The 17,772-nt window shown below is 42.6% G+C and overlaps 1 protein-coding gene across 4 annotated transcripts in view; it reads right to left on the bottom strand.

Annotated features, from left to right (window-relative positions):
* The window catches only part of LOC129709537 (A-kinase anchor protein 9-like), a 200,255-nt gene that overhangs the window by 20,421 nt on the left and 162,062 nt on the right, over window positions 1–17,772 (bottom strand). For all 4 annotated transcript variants that reach the window (XM_055656004.1, XM_055656013.1, XM_055656019.1 and 1 more), the window contains 5 exons: window positions 16,627–16,791; window positions 13,019–13,169; window positions 12,531–12,753; window positions 11,560–11,710; window positions 2,786–3,466 (listed from right to left, as the gene is read on the bottom strand). In XM_055656004.1, the coding sequence (XP_055511979.1) occupies window positions 2,786–3,466; window positions 11,560–11,710; window positions 12,531–12,753; window positions 13,019–13,169; window positions 16,627–16,791 (1,371 nt within the window). The remainder of the gene's footprint in view (window positions 1–2,785; window positions 3,467–11,559; window positions 11,711–12,530; window positions 12,754–13,018; window positions 13,170–16,626; window positions 16,792–17,772) is intronic.

Raw genomic sequence — 17,772 nt, 5'->3', positions numbered from 1 at the left:
TCGCCCCCCCTGCAGGAACTATACAACAGGAGGTGCAACTCCAGAGCAAATAAAATCATGGGAGACCCCTTCCACCCCTGCAACGGACTGTTCCAGCTGCTACGGTCAGGCAAACGCCTCCGTTGCCATGTGGTGAGAACGGAGAGGTTGAGAAGGAGTTTCTTCCCAGAGGCCATTCGGACTGTAAACGCCTATCTCACCAGGGACTAACTCTACTGAACGTTTTTCCTTCCATTATTTATTATGTAAAAGAATATGTGTGTTATGATTGTGTTTATAATTTGTTTGGTTGTTTTGTTGCTTGTCTTTTGCACAAAAGTCCGCGAGCATTGCCACTTTCATTTCACTGCACATCTCGTATGTGTATGTGACAAATAAACTTGACTTGACTTGACTTGGACAATAAGAACATGTATATCAGGTTGTTGCTCGTTGAATACAGCTGGGCATTCAACACCATCATCCTCTCCAAATTTGTAATCAAACTCGGGGAACTGTGTCGCTGTTCATCCTCATTGGCAGAAGACAATCAGTGTGCATTGGCCACAAGACTTCCTCTTCAATAATCAGCAGTACAGGAGCACTTCAGGGCTCTGTGCTCTACTGCTCTACTCACTCTATACCCATGACTGTGTAGCCAGACATAGTTCCAATGTTGTCTTTAAATTCACCAATGATACTATTATTGATGGATGAATACAGGGTAATGTTGAGTCAGAGTATAGGAGGGAGCTTGAAAATATGATTGAATGGAAATCTTACTCTCAGCACCAGCAAGACCAAGAAACTGATTATTGACTTTAGAAGGGGAAAACTGAGCATCCACGCACTTGCCTTCATAGAGAGGACAGTTGTGGAGAGAGTCAACAATTTCAAGTTCCTTGGTGTGTATATCTTTGAAAATCTGTCCTGGGCCCAGCACATTGACGCAATCATTAAGAAAACTGATCAATGTCTCCAGCACATGGTATTGAAGGTAGGGTATTGACATGGATGGAGAACTGGATGGCAGACAGGAAGCAACTAGTAGGAATTAACGGGTCCTTTTCAGAATGGCAGGCAGTAACTATTGGGGTGCAGCAAGGCTCAGTGCTGGGACCCCAGTTATTTACAATATATATGAATGATTTAGATGAGGGAATTAAATATAACATCTCCAAGTTTGTGGGCGACACAAAGCTGGATGGCAGTGTGAGCTGCGAGGAGCATGCTATGAGGCTGCAGGGTGACTTGGATCGGTTGGGTGAGTTGACAGATGCAGCATAATGTGGATAAATGTGAGGCTATACAATTTGGTGGCAAGAGCAGGAAGGCAGATTATTATCTGAATGGCGTCAGATTAGGAAAAGGGAAGGTGCAACGAGACCAGAGTGTGCTTGTACACTGGTCACTGAAAGTAAGCATGCAGGTACAGCAGGCAGTGAAGAAAGCTAATGTAATGTTGGCCTTCATTGTGAGGATTTGAATTTAGGAGCAAGGAGGTCCTACTGCAAATGTACAGGGCCCTGGTGAGACCGCACCTAGAATGTTGTGTGCAATTTTGGTCTCCTAATTTGAGGAAGGACATTATTGCATTTGAGGGAGTGTTTAAATTCACCAGGTTAATTAACCAGGATGGCTGGACTGACATATGATGAAAGAATGGGTCGACAGGGCTTGTATTCACTGGAATTTAGGATGAGAGGATATCTTATAGAAACATATAAATGTTTTAAAGGATTGACCAGGCTAGACCAGGAAAAATGTCCCCGATGTTGGGGGAGTACAGAACCAGGGGTCACAGTTTAAGAATAAGGGGTAGGTCATTTAGGACTGAGATGAGGAAAAACGTTTTCACCCAGAGAGTTGGCAATCTGTGGAATTCTCTGCCACAGAAGGTAGTGGAAGCCAATTCACTGGATGATTTTAAGAGAGAGTTAGATTTAGCTGAAGGAATCAAGGGATATGGGGAAAAAGCAGGAACAGGGTACTGATTTTAGATGATTAGCCATGATCATATTGAATGGCAGTGCTAGCTCGAAGGGCCGAATGGCCTACTCCTGCACCTATTTTTCTAATTCCCGAGAAGAATGAGGAGATTCCGTAGTGGTGGGCACCGTCACGGGGACTGACCTCCCCACCAGCAGAGAAATCTAGAGGAGGTGCCGGCCGAAAAAAATCAGCCACATCACCCTTGCCACGCTCTGATTTCACTCCTACCATAATGAAGGCAGTATAAGAGTCCGAAAATGGTGACCAGCAGCTTAAGAAATAGTCTCTTCCCAACAACCATCAGGCTCTTGAATGCTTATTTTATTTCATACCACTCCTTTTAAAGATGTGAAGTCATAATGAAGAAACTGTTCCACATGCACCTGGTTTCAGGTTACTTCAGGTTATTTTTTAAATATTGATCTGTATTTGCAAATAGAACCACAATGAACATGAATGCACGATAAGAGCAGAATCATGTTGCGTGATATCATCTATGACGGTGGTAATCTGGAAAGCAAATCTGACTGATTCCTCACTTATGTGGAGACTCTTGGGATACGGAGGGGAGGGGGAGCAGCACAGTTTACAACAAAATCCAATGTCCAGCACAGTGGACAACAAATATCCATATAATCAAACAACTTGCCTGAATGCCTCTTAAGTACATTCCTGAAAAGTACTTTGCAATATCTTCACATATTGAAATGGTTTTATAATAAGTGTGCCATGCACCACAAGTTGTAACTTGTGAGGTAATCCAGCTTTTGTTCAGGAAAATTGTAAAATGGGTAATTAGGCTTGTAGAACATACCTCAGTCTGAGGAACATCCATCTCTGATCGACGTTCTGCTGCTCTTTCACTTCTCACTTGATCAGTTCCATGCAATGCCAGAAGAGTCTCTTTCAATTTTCCCTTCTCTCTTTGCAATTTTAAAACTTCATGTTTTTCTTTCTCCAGCTGCTGTAAGAGTTCTTTAGCCTGGAGCTGTAACGAATCCACTTTCTCCAGAACCAGTCTGTGAGATTCTTGCTCTTTTAATAGAGATTTCCTATGAATCTGCTGCTGCTCCTCAAGACGTTGCCTCAGCTGAAATGACTCAAGTTTATACTTCTCCATTTCGCTCACCAACTCCACAGTCCTGTTACGCTGATCATTTACCTGTTTCTGTAGCTCCAAAAGTAGCAATTCAGAAGACTTCCCTGATGGATTCGGCATTGCTTCCTGCGTCTTCTCGGCACTCTGAAGTTGCTTAGAGATTTGACGTTCTTGTTCGAATGCACTGTTTAACTCGCAAGCTCTAGTTTTCTCAGCATCCAAGACAATCTGGAGCTCAGTAATACGGCTTCTCTCTTGTGACAGTTCAGCTTTGTGTAGGGCTTTCTCAGAATCGATGCTCTGTCTCAATTCACTTACTGCTGTCTGTTCCTTTTCCAAAGCACACTCCAATTGCAAATGTTTTCTCTTTTGCTCCTCAAATGCCACCTTCAAATCCTGAAATTATATAGGAACATGGTTATCTTGTTTATTCTATTGATGTAAATTATATCTTCATTTTCTAAGCTCTGGAATAGTTCATTTTCTAAGCTCTGGAATAGTTCATTTTCTAAGCTCTGGAATACAGCTACAGCAGTAGACTAGCCGTCTGTGTTCTGGGCCACCACACATTCAGCGATGTGAAATGGAGTCCCACCCATTGGCTGCTGGGAAATTTAAATTCAAGTAATTGAAAGTCAATGAATCTGGAATTTAAACAAAGGCTTGATAACAGTAATCATGATATTGTCAGATAGTTATAACAAAAATCATCCAGTTCATTAATATTTTTGAGGAAGAAAATGGGCAATTTAGAGTATAACATGCAGTTCTGGTTGTTCCATTACAGGAAGGATGTGGAGGCTTTGGAATGGGTGCAAAGGTGGTTTACCAGAATGATGACTGGATTAGGGGGTATTTGCTACAGGGAAGGATTGGACAGACTTGGATTGTTTTCTCTGGAATGCCAGATGTTGCGGGGAGACCTGATACAAGTATATAATTGTATGTGAGGCATAGATAGAATAGACAGTCAGAACCTTTCCCCCCAGGATCAAACAAAATCAAATACTGGAGGGCATAGCTTTAAGGTGAGATAGGGCAAAGTTTAATGGACTAGTTTTTCCTTATTACACAGAGGGTGGTGAGTGCCTGGAACATGCTGCTGATGGTGGTGATATGATAGTAGCTGTTAAGAGACTTTTGGATGGGCATATGAATATGCAGGGAATAGAGGGATATGGATTATATTCAGGCAGATAAGAGATGGTCATGGCATCATGTTCAGCACCCATGGAAACATTGTGGGCCAAAGGCCCAGTTCCTGTGCTAATCTGTTCTATGCAATATTTACATCAACCGGTTCATTAATATTCCTGAGGAAGGAAAGACGAATCTGGCCTTTATGCAATTGCAGACCTACCAACTTGGCTCTTAACAGCCTCTTCAACAATTGGCAATGGACAATAAATGCTATTGTTTCCAGCAACATCCATAGATCATGTACAAATACTTTAAAAAGTGTTATTACAATTCACACCAAATAGATGCAAAGCCAAGATTTTTTCCTTCCAGAATAGACCTTCTTCTTCTTGCGTATGGCGTGCACAGCCTAAAGTTCTATTTGATCTTATTTGATTGTGCACGCCAGGTTGATTGCATTCGCCGAAACAAGGTGGACCACGTGAAGGTTGCAATCTCCAACCCCATAGAGTGACCTCAAAATATTTTACCCTGATTTGCTAATGAATATGCTCAGAATTCAGAGATTTTGATAACATTTTAATCTAGTCATTCATGAATTAAAACAGCTACTTCCAATTTGATTGTTTAGGTGAAAAGAGAGCAGCTTGTAATGGAGCCGACCAGAGAAAGGCAATTCTGGATTTAGTGTTGTCCAATGAACCAGATATGATAAGAGGTAAAGGAACCGCTTGGAGGTAGTGATCATAATATGATTAGTTTTAATCTGCAATTTGAGAAGGAGAAGGTTAAATTGGAAGTGTCAGTGATACAGTTGAACAAAGGGGCCTATGAAGGCATGAGAGGGGAGCTGGCCAAGGTAGACTGGAAAGGGATCCGAGCAGGAATGACGGTGGTACAGCAATGGCAGGAGTTTCTAGGCATAATCCGGAAGACGCAGGATCATTTCATTCCAAAAAGGAAGAAAGATTCTAAGGGGAGTAGGAGGCAATCGTGGCTGACAAGAGAAATTAGTGATAGAATAAAAGTAAAAGAAAAGATGTATAACACAGCAAAGAGTAGCCGGAAGCCAGAGGATTGGGAAACTTTCATAGGACAACAGAAGGAAACAAAGCGGGCACTACGGGCTGTATGGATGAAGTACGAGGGGAAGCTGGCCAGGAATATAAAGGACAGTAAAAGCTTCTTTAGATATGTTAAGGGAAAAAGAGTAGCAAAGTCAAATGTGGGTCCCTTGAAGGCAGACACGGGTGAAATTATTATGGGCAACAAGGAAATGGCAGAAGAGTTGAATAGGTACTTTGGATCTGTCTTCACTAAGGAAGACACAAACAATCTCCCAGATGTACTGGAGGACAGAGGATCTAAGGGGGTAGAGGAACTGAATTTTTTTTTATATTAGGTGAGAAATAGTATTGGGTAGGCTAATGGAACTGAAGGATGATAAGTTCCCAGGGCCTGATGGTCTGCATCCCAGGGTCCTAAGGGAGGTGGCTCTAGAAATAGTGGACACATTGGTGATCATTTTCGAATGTTCAATAGATTCAGGATCAGTTCCTGTGGATTGGAGGATAGCTAATGTTATCCCACTTTTCAAGAAAGGAGCGAGAGAGAGAAAACGGGGAATTACAGACCAGTTAGCCTGACTTCGGTGGTGGTAAAGATGCTGGAGTCAATTATTAAAGAGGTAATAATGGGGCATTTGGATAGCAGTAAAAGGATTAGTCCAAGTCAACATGGATTTATGAAAGGGAAATCATGCTTGACTAATCTTCTGGAATTTTTTGAGGATGTGACAAGTAAAATGGATGAAGGGGTGGCAGTGGATGTAGTGTATCTAGACTTTCAGAAAGCCTTTGATATGGTCCCGCACGGGAGACTGGTGACTAAAATTAGAGCACATGGTATTGGGGGTAGGGTGTTGACATGGATAGAAAATTAGTTGGCAGACCGGAAGCAAAGAGTAGGAGTGAACGGGTCCTTTTCAGAATGGCAGGCAGTGGCGAGTGGAGTGCCGCAAGGCTCAGTGTTGGGGCCACAACTGTTTACCATATATATTAATGATTTGGAAGAGGGAATTAGGAGCAACACTAGCAAGTTTGCGGATGACACAAAGCTGGGTGGCAGTGTGAACTGTGAAGAGGATGTTAGGCGGTTGCAGGGTGATCTGGACAGGTTGAGTGAGTGGGCAGATGCGTGGCAGATGCAGTATAATATAGATAAATGTGAGGTTATCCACTTTGGCAGCAAAAACAAGGGGGCAGATTATTATCTCAATGGGGTTAGATTAGGAAAGGGGGAGCGAGGGGTCTCGTTGCACCTCCCTGGGTCTCGCTGCACCTCCCCCTTACCTAACCTAACCCCATTGAGATAATAATATGTCCACCGGTTACTGAAAGTTGGCGTGCAGGTACAGCAGGCAGTGAAGAAAGCTAATGGAGTGTTGGCCTTCATAACAAGAGGATTTCAGTACAGGAGTAAAGAGGTTCTTCTGAAGTTGCTCTGGTGAGACCACATCTGGAGTATTGTGTACAGTTTTGGTCTCCTAATTTGACGAAGGACATCCTTGTGATTGAGGCAGTGCAGGGCACGAGATTGATCCCTGGGATGCAGGACTGTCATATGAGGAAAGATTGAAAAGACTAGGCTTGTATCCACTGGAGTTTAGAAGGATGAGGGGGATCTTATAGAAACATATACAATTATAAAAGGACTGGACAAGCTAGATGCAGGAAAAATGTTCCCAATGTTGGGCGAGTCCAGAACCAGGGGTCACAGTCTTAGAATAAAGGGGAGGTCATTTAAGACCGAGGTGAGAAAAAACGTTTTCACCCAGAGTTGTGAATTTATGGAATTCCCTGCCACAGTGGGCAGTGGTGGCCAAGTCACTGGATGGATTTAAGAGAGGGTGAGATAGAGCTCTAGGGGCTAGTGGAGTCAAGGGATATGGGGAGAAGGCAGGCACGGGTTATTGATAGTGGACGATCAGCCATGATCACAATGAATGGCGATGCTAGCTCGAAGGGCCGAATGGCCTCCTCCTGCACCTATTTTCTACGTTTCTATGAGAGTGCAATAAATCCTAGGTTTGGTGAGAAATGATCTATGAAGAGGATATAGTCATCTCAAGGAACGAGGAAGGAGGTGGTAGTGGGAGGCCCACATGGCCTTCCCTTGATGCATTTTTCTTTCTTTAAGTTTAGTTTAGATACAGGGCGGAAACAGGTCCTTCGGCCCACCGAGTCCGCGCCGACTACAAACATGTACATCTTTGGACAGTGGGGGGAAACCGAAGATCTCGGAGAAAATCCACACGGTCACGGGAAGAACCTACATACTCCATCCAGCACTCGCAGTCGGGATCAAACCCAGGTCTCCGACGCTGCAAGCGCTGTAAGGCAGCAACTCTAGCACTGCTCCACCATGCCCGCCCTTTCAAGTTCTTAAAAATGAGAGTATCAGTTGATATACCTTTTTTCCTCTGTTTCAAGTGGCTTAGAGTACAAAATCGAGTCTTACCGAGTTTGTATTTCTTATTTGGCAATTTTTTGGAACTGAGAATGACATGAATCTTGCAGGCTCAGATGTGGCTAATGAGGGCAATGTGGCAATCACAGACATCCAGAGATGGGTAAGTGGAGACTGTGTGCACCAATGGGTGGATAGTTTGTGAGGTGGTGATTATGATGTATAGGTCAACATTCTAAGTAGAATTCCAAATCATCCTTCTCCACTTTGAGCAGTTATAGGCCAGAAATTCCTCAGAGTCAGTAGTCACTGGATTTTTTTGAGTAGACGTTGAGAAAATCATTGATTCGTTTCTTGCAACATTGGCAATCTCATCCCATGACAAAACTGGAAGACTGTGGGAGTAACGCATGCAAATAAAATGACCTGGGAAAGTTGTCAACTCAGTGTTACCAGCACTTCAATAATAAGGACATTTGTCAGGAAAAGGCCACCAATATTGGTTCACTGATCATTCTAATAAATTTGGAGGATTTTTATTTGAGCAGCATCAACTGTATTTCTCTGGTGCCTTGCAATACTGCTACAGGTCATTTAGATTTCATAAGTATATAAGAGAGCTGGGATTAGAGGCCATGAGTTTTGTATCATTTCTTCAAATATCTTTACTGCCAAACGATCAAAGACTGTGCAGACATCACTAGTAATGTTTGCCTTTACCGAGATGTAGATGTGGTCCACGTTTTCCATGGTCTCACCCGTCAGAGGGCAGTGCGGTGCAATGAGGGAAAGTTGATGGAGGACCTCTGTGCTGCGGATGCAAAAACTTCAACAATGGCATGCAGCTTATGCAGCTTAGGCTCTAAGCATGCACACAGTGGTAACTGAAAAGATTTCCATCAGTTCTGAAGATTAATCATCTCCCGCTGGGGTTATTTTGGAGATAAGATGCAATATTATGGCAAAAAAAACAACCAAGGAAACCCTTGGGGCAATGACATCAGACTTCACCATGCATGGTTCTGTCCTAGAACCATTGGTTAATATCATGGCTTGCATGCCACCATGAAGGTGAAAAATAAGGGATGAGCTAAATTTCTGTATGATGTGGATGTTCCACAGTTCCTCCTGATGTGAGGCCAGAGGCCTGTGTATGCAATTATGAGAGAAAACCAGAGCATCCAAAATAAGAAATCCAAGATAAGAAAGTTCCTTAAAGAAAGTCTTGTGTGAGAGAAATTTCATCTCAAAGTCCTTTTGGTTGCTCAGAATGTTTAAAGCTCAGACTGGAACTTTTTTGGATGCTATGAGAAACTGGAAGATCTGATCAATTTTGAAATTTTTGAAAGGAAAATGTAATTGATGTAGTCTACATGGACCAGAAAGAACTTCTATGAGGAACCATAAAGGAGAAAGATCTAAAATATAGCAACCCATGGCAGCCAGAGCATGTTGGCAAGTTGTTTCCAAAACTAGCTTGGTGATAAGAGGGTAATCAATTGTTTTTGTAATTATACAACTGGTATAATGGTGCATCACAGGGATCACTATTGCAGTTTGTTTTATTCGTTAGTGATTGGGATGTGAACAAAGAAGGTATGATAAGTGAACAGGTGACATGATGCTGAAAATAAGGAAGGTAGTCTTTGTTCACAAAATTATATCATGAATCAGAAATATGGGAGAAGTAATGGAACATGGAATTTAATGCTGAAAAAATAAGGTAAAGCATTTTATGACGACTAACAAGACTGGACATATACAATGAATGGTAGGACCTGGGAAGTACTGAGGAACAGAGGGACCTTGTTTTCAGAACCTTGAAGGAAAGAGCACAGGTAGATAAGGTGGTTAGATAGATTATGCTGCAAGTTGGCGAACTATGTGTAGTTCCGGTCACCACACTAAAGGAAGAGCCTGAGGTAGAGCCTTTTGACTGCAAGGAGAAACAGGATAGCCTGTGTTTGTTTATCTTGGAGCAGAGAAGGCAAAGAGGGGATCTTTGCGATATTGAGGAATATATAATTATAAGGGTCAGAGATAGTGTAAAGAATTTTCTTTGCGGTGGTGCTCATAAACAGGAATGAAACTTTAAGATTTTATTAAAGCGTATTTGAGAAAAATGCTTTCCACTCAGAAGATGGATGAAATATTTTTGTATACTCCCTCTGGGTGGGGGTGATGGTGGTAGAGGCAGATATTCTTACAGCAGTATCTAGATGAGTACTTGCAGCATCGTGGCCTGGCTACAGGCCAAGTACTGAAAATAGATGGCAGGGTGAACAACAAGACCACTTTCTGCGCCATTGACTGTACAGGGTTTGGGCTGGATGGGGAATGAGGCACAGAATCAACAATTATCCCACTGCATGCTGGAGGAGTCTTGGTGGGCCATATGGTTTACATCGGCTCTTGTGGGCCTGTCCCACTTTGGCAACTTTTTGGGCGACTGCAGTCGCCACATGTTCGCTATGCAGGGTGGTTGCCGGGGAGTCGCTACATGGTCGTGAGGAGTTCCCGCATTCTGGGAACTAGTCACAGCCTCATTATGGTCACCGCAAATTTTTCAACATGTTGAAAAATTAGCGGTGACTAGAATGAAGCCGCCATGGAGAGTAGCGAGAATTCTCGTGCCGTAGGTGCGTCGCCAGCAGGCCCTAATGGGTTGTCAGGAGGTCGAAGGTTCTCGTAGGTTGTTGCCGGTGCTGACTGGTGAATTTCATCGGCTCATTGGGGAAAAAAAAGGTAAGCAGTAGTTTTCAGAACCAAGGATAACTGACCGGTTATGTTAAATGTCCGCCGAGCTTCACAGCCGTGTATCTCTTTCAAAGGACTTACCCTACACTGTGCTTTAGCCATCTTAATTACAGCGCCAACCTTCCTATTCATCGAGGTGTGTGTCTGTATCACCTTGGCTTTGCACCGTTTGAATTTTGTAGACAGCGCTCTCACCCCTAGCCCTGTCCCCCGCCTGCATAATGAGCTGGTGAAGGAAGTGTGTGTGTGTGTGTGTGTGTGTGTGTGTGTGTGTGTGTGTGTGTGTGTGTGTGTGTGTGTGTGTGTGTGTGTGTGTGTGTGTGTGTGTGTGTGTGTGTGTGTGTGTGCGTTCCACTCTGATATTCGCCGTTCCAATTGCCGTTTTTCAGGCGACTGCGGACAACTTGACAGTCGCCGGCAGTCCGCTGAAAAATCGCCTAAGTGGGACAAGCCCATTACTTTTTCTTAAATTTAACATTGTTAAAAATCAGGGGACCTAATGTCTGCAGAATATGGCACATTTTACAATTTGATTAAGTAACCATATAACCATATAACAATTACAGCACGGAAACAGGCCATCTCGACCCTTCTAGTCTGTGCCGAACACATAATCTCCCCTAGTCCCATATACCTGCGCTCAGACCATAACCCTCCATTCCCTTCCCATCCATATAACTATCCAATTTATTTTTAAATGATAAAAACGAACCTGCCTCCACCACCTTCACTGGAAGCTCATTCCACACAGCTACCACTCTCCGAGTAAAGAAGTTCCCCCTCATGTTACCCCTAAACTTCAGTCCCTTAATTCTCAAGTCATGTCCCCTTGTTTGAATCTTCCCTACTCTCAGTGGGAAAAGCTTTTCCACGTCAACTCTGTCTATCCCTCTCATCATTTTAAAAACCTCTATCAAGTCCCCCCTTAACCTTCTGCGCTAATAAACTTAATAAAGCCCTAACTTGTTCAACCTTTCTCTGTAACTTAGTTGTTACTTAGTTGTTAGAAAGTAAACAATGTATTTAGTCTGGCATTGGAAATAGATACGAATTGGTGGCAGTCAAAAAGATATGCATCAGAGCACGGCTTCCATGAATCATCTCGGAGATAAAAGAATACAAACCTCTAATTTTTCTCGGTCATGCTCCTCTTTTCTATCTGGTTTACACCTTTCCTTTTCCACTGCCCACTCCAGTTCTTGGAACTTCTTCTGTTCTTTTTCCAGTACAGTGTTTAGCCTTTCTACTGCAGCTGCCTTTTCACTTAACTCAACCCTAAAATAGCCAAGAAAAGCAGTTATTTTTGTTGCAAGCACTGTGAAAAGGTTATAAATGTTGATTAAAAATATGAATTCTACAATTACTCTACTGATTCTGGAGAAACTTTTCCAAAAGCACTGGGTTTAATCACAAGAATCAGAGATGATATTGCAATTAAACCCTGATATATGAACACACTACTAATAATAATAACTTATACTCTCTAGAATTTAGGAGATTGAGAGGGGATCTTATAGAAACTTACAAAATTCTTAAGGGGTTGGACAGGCTAGATGCAGGAAAATTGTTCCCGATGTTGGGGAAGTCCAGGACAAGGGGTCACAGCATAAGGATAAGGGGGAAATCCTTTAAAACCGAGAAGAGAAGAACTTTTTTCACACAGAGAGTGGTGAATCCCTGGAACTCTCTGCCACAGAGGGTAGTTGAGGCCAGTTCTTGGCTATATTTAAGAGGGAGTTAGATGTGGCCCATGTGGCTAAGGGGATCAGAGGGTATGGAGAGAAGGCAGGTACGGGATACTGAGTTGGATGATCAGCCATGATCATATTGAATGGCGGTGCAGGCTCGAAGGGCCGAATGGCCTACTCCTGCACCTAATTTCTATGTTTCTATGTTATGAGATTAGTACTGAATGCAATACCAATCTTTAGTAAAGAGGAGACAGGGTCTGGAAGTTATAGAAAATGAAACATCATTTCATATTCTTTGCACTCGTACAACTCTTGCCAGAATCTTCAACTCCATCCATTCGGACCTCTTCCTTACCTCCCTTCATCCACTATTAGTAATTGGATTAAGAGGGGTACATGATTACCTCATCATCTCCAACTCTTTTAAGTGTTGGTGCTGCGCCTTCAGTGTGGTTTCAAGTTCCAGCTTTGTTTGAGAAAGTTCACTTTTCAATTCTGCCATCAGCATCTTCTCTGAATTCTGGTGGTCTTGGAATTCAACTCCCTTTGCCTTCAGTGTATTCAATTCCATCTGTAATGTTAGAATCTGAGCCTGCTTCTGTTTCAGATTGTTTTCCAGTAATTCCACTAAAAGTGAAGAAAGTATACCACAATGTTGCAATAATTAACATATTGAGATACTAATGCAGATATAACGTAAGAAATAGGAGTTGGTTATCTGGCTCTGCCGTTTATTTAGATCAGGTCTGATCTTCTAGCTCAGTGCTATCTTCCAGTATATGCAGGGATCCCTATATCCCTTACTGCCAGAAATCGATCCGTCCGCTTTTTCAAAAAATTATTAATCTCATAAATATTTTTAAATCATATCATAGATTTCAAAGTGACATACTTCTTTGTGCACTGTATTCTTGCCCATCCACGGGCTTCCTGTGACCCTGTTGCACTCTCTGCAGGTAAGACCAAAGCTCACGTATTTCCATCATCATGCTGTTCCGATCTGCAGTCATTAAAAGTTGCACATCAGCTCTCCTCTGGGTTTCCTAATGCAAGAAGAAAATGAACAGTTACCATTATGCACGAGTTGACTCCCATTCTCCTTAAACTTGAGCACATCCAAATCTCTACAGCTCACATCTCAATTCACACCTTACGATCATCCTTGTGCTGCTGACCGAATCAGGTTTCCTGTCTCAGAATGATCTTGTGACCTGACTTTGCCCTTTATCTATAACCTCTTCCAACTCACAATGTCTCAGTTCTCCATGTCTGGCCATTCCCATTCTTTTATTACTTAAGGTAGACACAAAATGCTGGAGTAACTGAGCAGGCCAGGCAGCATCTCTGGAGAGAAGGAATGGGTAACGTTTTGGGTCGAGACCATTCTTCAGACTGATGTTAGGGGAGTGAGTGGGACAAAGATAGAATGTAGTTGGAGACAGTAAGACTGGTGGGAGAACTGGGAAAGGGGAGGGGATAGAGAGGGAAAGCAAGGGCTATTTGAAGTTAGAGAAGTCAATGTTCATACCACTGGGGTGTAAACAATCCAAGCTCATAAAAAAAGATGAGTTGCTGTTCCTCCAATTTGTTTGGGGCCTCACTCTGACAATGGAGGAGACCCAGGACAGAAAGGTCATTGGGAATGGGAGGAGGAGTTGAAGTGCTGAGCAACCGGGAGATCAGGTAGGTTAAGACAGACTGAGTGGAGGTTTCAGCGAAACAATCGCCGAGCCTGCGCTTGGTATCGCCAATGTAGAAAAGTTGACACCTGGAACAGCGGATACAGTAGATGATGTTGGAGGAGGTGCAAGTGAACCTCTGCCTCACCTGGAAAAATATTTGGGTCGGATGGAGTCGAGGGGGAAGGTAAAGGGACAGGTGTTGCATCTCCTGCGGTTGCAGGGGAAAGTACCTGGGGAGGGACGAGTTGACCAGGGAGTTTCGGAGGGAACGATCTCTGCAGAAAGCAGAAAGGGGCGGAGATGGGAAGAAGTGGCCAGTCTTGAGATCCCCTTGGAGGTGGCTGCCCAGATCCTTATTCAATTTCCTCTGGGAAATCTCTCCACCTCTCTCTTCTCTTTGGAATGGTCCTCAAAACGCATTTCTGATAAACCTTGGCAATTTCTACATAGTACTGTGTCAAATTTGGCTACTTCTGCGGTAAAGAAAATATCCAAAGATACTGCTACTGCTTTGGGGACGAGTGTTGTAACAACTCGCAACAGAGAAAATAATTTAATCTCATCTTTCTTAAACGGGTAGTCCTTCATTTTTAACAGTAAATCCTAGTTTTAGATTCTCACAGGAGGAAACATTGTCTCCACATATGTGCTCTCACCTTGTCTCCACATTGTCCACATATGTGCTCTCACCTTAAATCTACGCTCTCTAACCTCTTGATTCATCTACCCTGGGAAAAAGACTATGCATTTACCCTGTCTATTCCCTTCATGATTTTATACACTTCCAAAAGATCACCTCTTTGTCTCCTGCATTCAGGGAATAAAGTCCCAGTCAGTCCAATCTCCCCTTATAGCTCAGGCTCACAAGTCCTGCCAATATCCTCATTAATCTTTGCACTACTTAGACTAAAAACTTATCTTTCTCCCAAGCCTTTCCTGACGTCCTCTGAGCGAGGGCTATTTGTATATATATGTATGTAACTTGCTTGTGTATACTATTCTTATAACAAATGTAAAGTACTTTGGTCAACGAGAGTTGTTTTTTATTTGTGCTATATAAATAAATGTGACTTGACTATTTCCAGCTTAATGGCATCTTTCCCAAACCAGCGTGATCAAAAACGAACACAATACTCCATGTGCCGCCTCCACAAGGTCTTGTACAACTGTAACATATCCATCTTCAATTCCCTGACTAATGTAGGCGAATGTGCCCAAAGCCTTATTCGTCACCCTATTTACCTGAGGGCAATTCCATGGAAATATGTATTTGTGGATAGATTGCTCTACAACACTCCCCAAGCCCTACCATTCACTGTGATCCTGCCTAAGTTCCTAAAATTCAACACCATTTATCTGAATTAAACTGATCGTGACCATGCTGTAATTCTTGATAACCATCTTCACTGTCTAGGATAGCACCTACTTTAGTGTACTCTGCAAACTAATCGTGCCCAGTACATTTTCATATATCCAAATCATTGATATAGATGGCAAACTGTAATGAGCCCATCACTGATCCCTGATGCACAGCACCAGCTACAAGATTTCAGTCCGAAAATGGATCATCTACCACTGCCCTCCGTTTCTTACCATTAAGTCAATTCTGTATCCAGTTAGACAAAAATGCTGGAGAAACTCAGCGGGTGAGGCAGCATCTATGGAGCGAAGGAAATAGGCAGGAAACTCAGCAGGTGAGGCAGCATCTATAGCGCGAAGGAATTCAGTCTGAAGAAAGATTTCGACCAAAACATTGCCTATTTCCTTCGCTCCATAGATGCTGCCTCACCCGCTGAGTTTCTCCAGCATTTTTGTCTACCTTCAATTTTCCAGCATCTGCAGTTCCTTCTTAAACACTGTATCCAGTTAGCTAGCTTTCCCTGAAACCCAGACGATCTAAACTGCCAGATTAGCCTACCGTGGAGAATCTTATCAAAAGCCTCCATATAGACAACATCTACGATCCTGCTCTCATCAACCTCCTCATTTACGTTTTAAAACAAAACTCAAATTCACAAGATTTTTTAGTTTTAGTTTTAGATACAGCACGGAAACAGACCCTTTGGCCCACCAAGTCCGTGCCGAACAGCGATCCCCGCACATATCCTACACACACTGGGGACAATTTTTCACATACACCAAGATACCTGTATGTCTTTGGAGTGTGGGCGGATACCAAAAATCTCGGAGAAAACTCACGTGGTCACAGGGAGAATGTACATACTCCGTATAGACGGCACCTGTAGTCGGGATCAAATCCGGGTCTCCGGTGCTGCAAGCGCTGTAAGGCAGCAACTCTACCGTTGCACTACTGAGATGTGCTCTTCCACAAAATGACTTTCCATAATCTAACCCTGCCTTACCAAATGGTTGATTATCTTATCCCTCAGTAACATTCCTACCACAGATGTTATGATTCCTGTTTTATAGACAATTTTTTTGCAGACAATATTTCTTAAACAGAGGCACAACATTAACCCCCCTCCAATCTTTCAGCACCTCGCACATGTGTAACAATGATTCATATATTTTAGCCAGGACACCTGCACAATTTTCACTAGCTTCCCAGTGTCCTCGAATATATCTGATCAGGCTCGGGAGATCAATCTACCTTTATACACCATATGACGTCCACCACCTCCTCGACTATATTATGGACTTGTCCTCAAGACATCTCCATTAACTGAACCAAGTTCCCTGGTTTTCATGTCGTCACCCACGGTAAAAACAGAGATGAATAGATACGAGTTGGTCAAATCATCCTGACCTATTTCTCACTGAACTATAACAACAGCAATGATTCAATTCGAGGAAATACCTGTTCTTTCAGTAGGTTCAATAATGTCATTGCATCCATATTATTCAAGGATGGAGCTTGTGCATGCAGAGCCATTATGAAAGCGTCATGTTCTTTGTTAAAAACATGCTGGACAGCTTGCAGTAGTTCACGTCGCCAGTCCGTGATGTTTTCAGTAGATAAAGTCTGTAAGAAACATCACCAACATTTTACAACTTGCTCAACTCTTAGGTATATGCCACTAATAAAAGCTAGCTTTATAATTATTTCAATAAAGTATATTTGCTCCCATCGATTAAATATCTGTCAGCAATTCTGCATATTTTATGACATTGGTTCTTTTAGATGAGACATCAAACTAAGACACCTTTAGTTTGCAGGTGGATATGATTTCATTGCACCATTCAAAAAGATACAAATGAAAGTTCTCTCTATGTAACAGTCCTTTGCCTATCACCAAGAACTACCTGCCCACCTAATAAAAATGCCTGAAGATTACAATTAATTTGGCAGACATTAAGACTGACTGAAAGCAGAATGATCTACCTACAAATACAGCCAAATTAATCCTATTTAGCTCGGTAAAGATTCCTGCGGAAGTTACAACCTTTAAAAGAGTTAGGCAAAAAAACTGTTTAGTTTATTGATTCAGAGAGCAAACCAATTAGAGATTGTTTAAACAGAGAGCTAAATTTTGTTTTGTTTATAGATCCAACATAGAAAGAGGCCTTTCGGCGATCGAGTCAGCGCTGACCATCGATCGCCGCTACACTAGTTCTACCCTATACACTAGGGACAATTTATAGAATTAACCAACAAACCTGCACGTTTTTGTAATGTGGGAGGAAACCAGAGCACCTGGAGAAAACCCACGCGGTCACAGGGAGAACGTACATACTCCATACAAACGGCAGACATAGCCAGGATCAAACCTGGCTCTCTAGCGCTGCAAGGCAGCAACTTGCAGAATTGTGCACCTATCCCCCCCCTTCTCCCTTCTGTTTTTTGTTTTTCTGTTTCTTGTTTTTTGTACTAAATTATATGTATGCACTGAGTACGAGCAGCTTTTAATTTCACTGTACATGTATAGTGACAATAAATGGCATATCTATATCTATCTCTACCTCTGTGCCACTGTGGGCAAAAATTTGTAGTCAGCGGTGATCC

This window comes from Leucoraja erinacea, chromosome 2, assembly GCF_028641065.1.
Source record: "Leucoraja erinacea ecotype New England chromosome 2, Leri_hhj_1, whole genome shotgun sequence".
Lineage (NCBI taxonomy): Eukaryota > Metazoa > Chordata > Chondrichthyes > Rajiformes > Rajidae > Leucoraja > Leucoraja erinaceus.
Note: the sequence above shows the minus strand (reverse complement) of the source record. Positions and strands in the feature narration are given on the sequence as shown.